Here is a 9654-nt window from a genome sequence, read left to right as displayed (position 1 = left end):
CAAGATGCTGTGAACTGTATCACTAAATAGTAAAATAGATAAAATACGTTTTGGGGCTGCCAAGCCACCCTGTTTCGTTTGGAGTTACAAGGTGGTTAGGGCCATTCCTGGGGAGGCATTGTTCCAGAACAGTTTGTGCACAAAACCTTTGAAGGAGGCATATAGCATAACAACCCCCCCCCCAAAAAAAAATCTTTAGGGAATGAGGAATAATATATGGTGCTGGTTTCACTTTGGGCTAAAAATTATCATTATCTGAAACAATTGCCCCTTTATTGGAGGTCCTCATAGATATACAGTACATTCACACAATCAAAGACAGGCTTCAGTTCCCTATCAGGTCAGCCTACTGCTGATTGGTTCTTACCAGTTCTTACAGTGCATTGTGCTGAGTGTCACTGGCTCCCTTGTACAGCCACTAGCAGGCTTTTTGCAGAAATTTTCAATATGAAATTTGCTATCCACTATTATATCAGTCATATATTTAATTTCATAATAATAATTGTATTTTACCCATCTGTTTTTTTGGGGGGAAAGTGTGGTCTGCCAGGCTGTTATCATGGCTCTCATTGGGGGGAAGCTTTCTTAGTGTATGAAGTACTCCTGTATAGTAAGTTTTTAGCCTCCTCCAGAGATCCCAATAGCTGTGTCTCTAGCAGAGTCAACCAGTAGGCAACATAACATACCCTAGTAAGGTGGTAATGAATCCAGGCTCCAAGTTGTTTCCAGTGTCTGGCACAAGCTGGTGCAACTGACACATGAAACATAAGTATTGCACAGGAAGCACAGATGCAGTTAATCTGGCTAGAATAGCCTCAACTTCTACGCTCAGACCTGTTAACTTCCCAGATCTTCTGAGAGTTTTGACCCACCCCCCAGCACTCCTGTCGTAAGGATACTTATGGTTGGCTGCCTGTGATGTCACCAGTGTACCAGGGTTTGTTAGTTTAAAGATTGTGCGATGAGTCTGTGTATCTCTCTCTCTGCACTTGATCCATTCTGGTAAGTCCTGACACCCAGTTTTATATCTATTTTTCCTGGTTTTTTAAATATCTAATTTCCCCTAAGTCGTGCAGCCGAGATCAAAAATGGATAAAGAGTGGGATTTATGGCAATGGCTAGCTGACATACCTAAAAACTATTTCTTCAACTGGGAAACCGGAATTACATTACTAAAATGTCTTATCTCTAAAGAGATAAGAAGGGGAACTCCGGCTTCCAAACCAAAATTTGATAAAGAGGCCCACATAACACAGAAACCCCTAATATATCCATCACAATTACCTGTTTCTTATGTATGAATAAAAGCCATTTTCTATGCTGAAATTCAGCTGTTTAACAGTTCTTCTCTTTCTACATCATTTAAAATCCTGGCAGGGAAAGAGGGACTAAAACACTGATGTTACAAATTGTAACAACTTCTCCACAGTTTACAGAAAGCATGCAGGAACTACATAACCCACAATGCATTGCACTGTGATGTTACGTTCCTTATTGAAATGACGTGTGCAGGGAATTGTGGGGTTTGGAGGATGCAGTCTGAGGACAGCTGGCTGTTGATACAAAGTAACAGTAGTCAGGCAGCTCAGCAAAGTAGTCAGACAGATCAGCAGTAGAGCAGGGGGCTAGGCTTAGGGAACTGTCAGAAACAATTAAAAAGCATGAAAATTCTGCATATTGTTTGATTTATGTATATTGCAAAGTTGCTTGAAATTATGTTTACTTTTTAAAATATGTGTGTGGAGTTCCCCTTTAACAATAAATTTTCAGCTCCCCACAGACTACCTCACTCTCTCTGAAGGGTACCTGCTTGGCCAATATATTAGGGACTTTCTGATCATTTCCTGATCAAACCTGCTATGCAGATAATTTGTGAGTACTCAATCAATGATACATGTCCCTTAACTGAAGCAATATAGACACTGAGAACACACACACTTTCAGGCTAAATTCTGCTGAAAAACAACATTCAACACAAAGGAATATAGCTAATGTTCCCTCTAATTTATTTTTTTGTATATAAATCTTTTGTATGCACTTTTAAAACTATATTTCTGTGTATGCAGAGAGATGATTGGCTCAGAATAAAGAGATTAGTATTGGAAAGGGATGCACCGAATCCACTATTTGGGATTTGGCCGAATCCTCGAATCCTTTGTGAAAGATTCGGCCACTCACAAGGATTCTGCTGAAAAAGGCCGAATACTGGCCGAATCCTGGATTCGGTGCATCTAGGGTTGCCACCTGGCTGGCATTTTACCAACCTGGCCGTTAAAAAATGATGGTTGATCCCAATGTTATTAATAGGGAAAAATGATAAATATATAGGAAGGAAGGCCAGTATTTATTTCCAGAAAACGTGGCAACCTTAGGTGCATGATGCATCCCTATGGAAAATATTCATGAGTTGGCAAATTGCTGCATTAACTCTATATTGTATAACTACAGAAGATTCCATTATAAAGGTATGTCACCAAGAAAGTATTTTAATTGCAATATTAAAACAACACTATTTATATCGTCACAAGGTATCGCTCAGCAGCACCTCCAAGTGCCACCAAACGCAGCACAGCACTAGTACATCACAGATAGCCAACCAAAAACATGGCTACCTTACGTACTAACGTGCGTAAAGCGTAGGTCGGCGCTTTAATTTGACGTCACAGGTGGCGACCGCCGGCAGTCTGGAAGAAGATAGGGGGAACGCAGAGAAGGAGATATGGCGTCCTCGATCTGGAAAGGGTTGGTGGGGATCGGCCTGTTTGCCTTGGCACACGCGGCCTTTTCCGCTGCTCAGCGTAAGTTTAAATATCCTTGACGTTATAGGGCAATTAATCTCCATTGGCGTCTTGTCTTAGATTGGCCTCATTGATCTAGTGACTGCGGCCCATATATTAATATTTCTCTATGGGGCGGTAACAACGAAGTGCTGCTTTCAGAATAAGGAAGTGTATAAAGGCACAATATATATATAGTGATCGTTGCTGTTGTCCTTTTAATAAGATCTATTCATCTTTTAATATGAAGGAACATGACTCTGAGTTACTGGTAGGAATTGTGCATCTTGTGTCATTCACTTACACTGTCACTGCATCTGATGATTATTACTACACAATGAAAACACTAAGCTAATGCGCAGCACTGTTGTTTCTTAGCTGTTTGTTGACCTGTGACAGCCTGGCTTGTGTATCTCATATTAACAACAGGTCTATTTTATCACATGGTCATGGCAGGACTTCTGTGCAATTTAATAGCCAAGTGGGTGAATGAAAGTATTCTGTATCGCTCCTCATTTAGAAGTTAGAATTAAAGTTGTGATTACAAAGGGGTCCAGTGTTTTGTGAACACCAGCCTGCAGTATCTGATATAATCGTTTTGGCACCCCGGTGAATATAAGAGACAAAACCGAATGCGTTTCATGCCTGCTGGGGCACTCACTCATAGGCCTATGAGTAAGTGCCCCAGCAGGCACGAAACGCGTTAAGTCTTGTCTCTTATGTCCTAATAAATTTTTCCATTTTTAAACTGATTGACTTATTATTGTTGGAGGTACTCGCATCTCTCTTTTGAAATGTAGTCTTGGACTTGCACCCTGGGACTGGGGTGAATTGTGAGTATATCCTCCAAGATTTACTTAGTATTTGTTTTTGCATTATTAATCATTTTGAAGTAGTACCAATTTATATACATTTTTTTGGCATTGGCACAAACCCTACCATTATACCCCTGTGATTATACCTTTCATTCTTTTTTTTTTTAAAGATCAGATTGCTTAAACACGGTTGTAGGTCATTTCTGATCAAATGAATCAGGAGCAATTTCGAGTGTTTTTCCCCCCCACTTTTGGAGCTATTAAATGCAAGGGAGACTAAACGTTGCAATTGCTATTCCATGGCTTTTCTATAAAATATTACCATGGCCAGCATCACTTTAAGGGGAACTCCACAAACACATAACTTAAGCTTTTTTTTTTCAAGTAAACATAATTCCAAGCAACTTTGCAATATATATCATTTAAAAAATATACAGACTTTTCATGATTTTAAATGGTTTCTGACAGTTCCCTAAGCCTAGCCCCCCGCTCTCCTGCTGATCTCTCTGACTACTTAGCCGAGCTGTCTGACTACGGTTACTTTGTATCAACAGCCAGCTGTCCTCAGCCTGCATCCTCCAAACCCCACAATTCCCTGCACATGTGATTTCAAAACATTGCAATGCATTGTGGGTTATGTAGTTCCTGCATGCTGTCTGTAAGCTTAAACTTAAGCTACTCCGTGCAATACAAGCATTTATATCTGCCATACAAACACTGGTGGTGCTGGAAATCTGTTAAAAGCCATTACAAATTCATATAGTGCAGGTTAACACTGTTATATTTCAACGGGTAACAGAAACACTGCTGCAGCTTGAATAAATAAGCTGCATAGACATGGGGCAGCCATCCAATATGAATTTGGCTTTAGAGCACACATTTACACAGCACATAACTGATAGGTTAGGTCTTAGGTAAATGGTGCACCAATTATATTAATTGCTGCTGTTCTTCAGCCTGCAGGGAAATGCCTAAATCTGCCCATGCCACCGGTCATCTGCTGTCTTTTTTTTTTTTTTTGTGGTGCAGGTTGCACAGGAATAGTTTTTAATGTTTTTTTTAAAAAATGAATTCATAGTATGCACCCTTGTGTGCCTTACAGTAAGCAGTTTTCCCGGTGATGCTTTTACAGTCATATTCTTCAAATCATTTGTGCCATCCTTCAGTCAAGTCCCACTGGTAAAATTTATATGCCCACCCGACTGTGACATCACAGAAGGGGGCAGGACATGCCGGCACGAGTATATAAAAAGGAACACATCCAGGTGGGAGTGGGGCACTAGAAGGTTGTGGGTGGGGTGGACACAGATTAAAGTTCAGAGCACCCATGGCCCACAAATTTAGAGCAGAAATCGTGCTGAACCCGCCGGTGGGCTTCGGGTCAGCCCACAAATCACTTCACACCGGGGCTGCTGCCCTCGACTGTTTTGTTAGCAGGAGAGCAATATCTCTTTTTGATGGCAGTAGCCGATTATTCAATTTCTTTGCACAATATATGTAGGTAAAGATTTAATATTGTTTCTCTTCCACCCCCCTTCGTTTTGGCTTCTAGATCGTTCTTACATGAGATTAACCGAGAAGGAAGATGAAACACTGCCAATAGATGTAAGTGTAACATTATTTGCATGAAAATGTGAATGTTTTGATGTTCTTTAATTCATCTTGGGAATATTTATAGCTGTAAAATGTGATAATATATATATATATATTTTTTTTTACCCTGTAAAGGTTGATGATTACATGATGCATTACACAATGCAGGCAAAAAGTATTGGGACACCTGTTAACAGGGTTATTAATATGAGGTTGTTCATCCATTTCCATCCCTCTACTATTACAGTAGCGCAGGCACGCAAAGAGCATTCTTCCAGACAGACTTGTTAAAAAGCTTGTAGTTTATTTGGTACATTAAAGCACAGCCCTACACATTTCGTATATCCCAGACACTTAGGCTTTGGACACGTATGCATATTTACTAAGCGATTTCGGCGTGGTTCGTGCCACGGTGCTGACCACCGCGTATAATTTGCCATTGCCTAAGCTTAAACCGCTATCTTATTGTGGCGGCTTTATTTAAAAAAGAAACGCGTCGAGAACTGCGACAAAACTGCTTAGTAAATACACACGTGCAACCTTTAAAGAGAAGGAAAGTCTTCGTACACTTTGCGGTGCCAAATGTTAGGCACCCCAGGCCGGTGCTCCTATCAGCAGGAACTGGTCCAGGGTTATACCAGCGAGCACCACAGAGCGATCCTCTTCCAACAATATTTATGTTACAACACAGAATATTTAAAGGAAAAAGCACCAATGAGCACTCAATTACAAGTACCAATCACAGTGGAGATGTCAGTCTCCCAATGGCAAAAGCCGTGTGTGTTTAATCATAAACCTGAGCCTAACACATATGGCTTTTGCCATTGGGAGAAATTAAACGCATAAGGCTGTGCTAAAGTACTAAAGTGTACCAAATAAACGACAGACTTCTTTACACGTCTGTCTGGAAGATGTTTTGAGTGCTTACTCTAGTGTAATATGGTATTAGTCCACTCCCTTAGCTGAAGGTTTGGGGCATATTTTTGAGACCTCATTTGATTTAGCTACTTTATAGTCTACCACTTTAGAGTTGTACTCTTGTTGGATCAATACATTGCCACTTTACTATCAGACTTGTGGGAAAGTTTCCTGTGATAGTGCCAACTCTTTTTAAGACCTGGAGCTGCCAGCAGGGCTGCTATCAGAAATCACTGGGCTCCGTAACATTTCCTGGGCCCCGTCCTCCCTACTGGTGGCCAGGGCCCTCTACAAGTTAAAAAAAAAAAAACTGCTGCTAAATATGAATGTGTGTGCCATATTGCACTGATTTTAAATGATGGCTTATTCACAGACTTTAAAGACACAGTGGGGGTCATTTATCAACACTGGGCAAATTTGCCTGTGGCCAGTTACCCATAGCAACCAATCAAATTATTGCATTTATTGTTGTACTTGCAGCTGGTTTTAAAAAGCTAATCACTGATTGGTTGCTATGGGTAACTTTGCAAATGTGCCCAGTGTTGATAAATGAGCCCCAGTGTCATGAAAATGACAGGATACGTGCTTAGCTGTATTATTCTGCCATACAGTGTACTTTGTTTTGCTTATGAAAACCTTACGAAATATGTTGATGTATCGTGTGTATTACAGAGAATCTACAAAATGAAAATGCAGAATCTGAATTATACCCTTTACAGATTTCCTTGTATTTGATTGCACCAGCAGCGTAACAAAACCTGCCCCACCCCTTTTTAAAATGACATTTAAGTGGATTTGGGCACATTTGAAGTTACATTTTTTAACAAGTATCTCTGATTTTTATTTTTGCAGATAGTCCTCCAAACTTTACTGGCATTTATAGTGGCCTGCTATGGCATTGTACACATTGCTGGAGAGTTTAAACACATGGACGCCACTTCAGAATTAAGGAATAAGTAAGTATTAGTCATTATCTCCAATTTTGTTTCATATTGTATGTTTGTAAACAGATTAATATAATGACCATGTTACATATTTATATACAATTTATTTCGTTTTGTAAAGTGATTAAGCTTTTTTCTTTTGCTTCATTTGATTCTCTATGATCTGATATTGTTAATACTGACTAATATACTAATCGGCAGTGATTATGTTTGTAGATGAACCAGTGCTAAAAAAGCTTGGGGATAGACAGAAAGAGACATAATAATAAATAGTGCAGTAATCCGTATTTTATATCACACCCTTCTGTGAGGTCAAGCTCATTAGGGGAAGTGTTTGTTTTCCTTCACCTGCAGGGTTAATTTACCCTTTAACCAGTTGCTTAGAAACAGTGACTCTGAGGGTTAAGATTGGATACTCACAAATGTTTAAAAGAATTGCTAATATACCAATACGTCTGTTCTAAAAGTAATCCATGCACCTATGCATCAAAATAAATTTAGTGGGTAAATGCAAAATCCTTTTGAAATTGTATCTGTAATCTACTTTTTATGTATAGGGATGCGCTGAATCCCAGATTTAAATCCAAGCCTTTTTCAGCAGAGTTTGGTGTGAATCTAAATTGGAGATTTGTTGCAGAGGATTTTATTGATGCAAATCCCCAAGATAAAGGGTCTTGCTTTTTCTACAAGAACAGTCTAGAGCAGTGATCCTCAACCTCATGAGCAAAGTCATTGCTCATTTTACATCCGAATGTTGATCACGGGTAAAAAAAAGTTTTATTTTTATACCCTGATTGGTTGACCAATCCAGGAGTTTTGTCTTACATTCACCTTAAAGGGATACTGTCACGGTAAAATGTTTTGTTTTTTTCCAAAACGCATCAGTTAATAGTGCTGCTCCAGTAGAATTCAGCACTGAAATCCATTTCTCAAAAGAGCAAACTGATTATTTTATATTTCATTTTGAAATCTGACATAGGGCTAGAAATATTGTCAGTTTCCCAGCTGCCCCAAGTCATGTGACTTGTGCTCTGATAAACTTTAGTCACTCTTTACGGCTGTACTGCAAGTTGGAGTGATATCACCCCCTCCCTTTCCCCCCCAACAGAACAAGGTAGCCAGATAGCAGCTCCCTAACAAAAAATAACAGCTGCCTGGTAGATCTAAGAACAACACTCAATAGTGAAATCCAGGTCCCACTGAGACACATTCAGTTACATTGAGTAGGAGAAACAACAGCCTGCCAGAAAGCAGTTCCATCCTAAAGTGCTGGCTCTTTCTGAAAGCACATGACCAGGCAATATGACCTGAGATGGCACCTACACACCAATATTACAACTAAAAAAATATACTTGCTGGTTCAGGAATGAAATTTTATATTGTAGAGTGAATTATTTGCAGTGTAAACAGTGTAATTTAGAAATAAAAACGACATCATAAAAATCATTACCGAATCCCTGTAACTTTCTCTGACTACTTATTTCATTGAAACATTTTATCCATAGTCATCTCTAGCCAGGTTGTCAAGTCCCAAAATCCCTTGCATATCCTGTGATTAATAGAAGTCAGAATAACAACAGAAGTGTGCGAGCCGGTGTGTTAATTGAAGCTGGATGGTTTTGATAGTGTGGCAAATTGAGAAGGGACTTTGCAAGTAACTTTACAACATGCGTTTATTGAAAATGACCGACCCTTTACACAAATCCTGTGTTTGGATAACTGCTTGCTAATGCTTTTGTATCGTTGTATTTTATAGGACGTTTGACACATTAAGAAACCATCCATCGTTTTATGTATTCAACCATCGCGGGCGGATAATGTTCCAGCCTCCAGAGTCCGAGGACTGCCATCGAAATCAAGCTCCATTCTCATCCAACTCGTCACTAAAGCTTTCCAAACTAGAAGCAATGCACCGCTGAGACCACAGACATTTTTACAGATGATTATAGAGCAGGACACTGTACAAACTATGGCGTTCAGGATGTACCCACTTATTATTTTTTAAAGTGTTTTTTTTTCTTTTTCTGGAGCAGTATTTATATTGTTCTTCCAGACTTTATAAAAGGGGGACTTTCTTTGTACACTGATCATGAAAAGGGCTGTATTGTGGACTGGCAATGCAGTGTAACTTATTGCTACAATTACGCTGTGAAAGATGTCTTTTATCTATGAATCATTAAACAATGCTGCAGTAGTTTTCTTTTCCTGGACCAACGCCACCTCATTTTTAGTATTTAGTTTACATATAGAGGTCATTGTTGATCACTGGGTTCATCAGACACAGAAATTGCCAGCGTTTTGTCTAATCCACGCTGTGGCATTGATCAGCTGCTATAAATGATAAAAAGTCAATATTTGTATACTAAGGGTAGGATTACACTGACGTTTTCAGCGCGATCCGATGAGCTGCGACAAATCGCACGACTGCATCCGACAGTCGTGACGCATCGGATTAACGCTGCGACTTCATACGACATTTCTATCTCTTACCTTATTTCGATCGCATGCGTTTTGTCGCAGCACTTCGGATTCGCCCCGACAAACGTCCGTGTAGTCCTACCCAAAAAGAAAGAAATTGCCAGCGCACAGTTTGCCTTTAAAACTAAT

At 39.7% G+C, this 9654-nt stretch overlaps 1 protein-coding gene across 1 annotated transcript; it reads left to right on the top strand.

Annotated features, from left to right (window-relative positions):
* Positions 1 to 2686: 2686 nt before the first annotated feature.
* On the top strand, positions 2687 to 9257 carry mmgt1.S (membrane magnesium transporter 1 S homeolog). Its single transcript, NM_001092064.1, is given in 4 exon segments — positions 2687 to 2798; positions 5145 to 5197; positions 6956 to 7059; positions 8804 to 9257. Coding segments are annotated over 4 exon segments (399 nt in total). The 5' UTR covers positions 2687 to 2719; the 3' UTR covers positions 8967 to 9257.
* Positions 9258 to 9654: the final 397 nt, after the last annotated feature.

The sequence above is a fragment of the Xenopus laevis genome, chromosome 8S, assembly GCF_017654675.1.
Source record: "Xenopus laevis strain J_2021 chromosome 8S, Xenopus_laevis_v10.1, whole genome shotgun sequence".
Lineage (NCBI taxonomy): Eukaryota > Metazoa > Chordata > Amphibia > Anura > Pipidae > Xenopus > Xenopus laevis.
The sequence above is the reverse complement of the archived record's forward strand: the minus strand, read 5'-3'. Positions and strand labels throughout refer to the sequence as shown.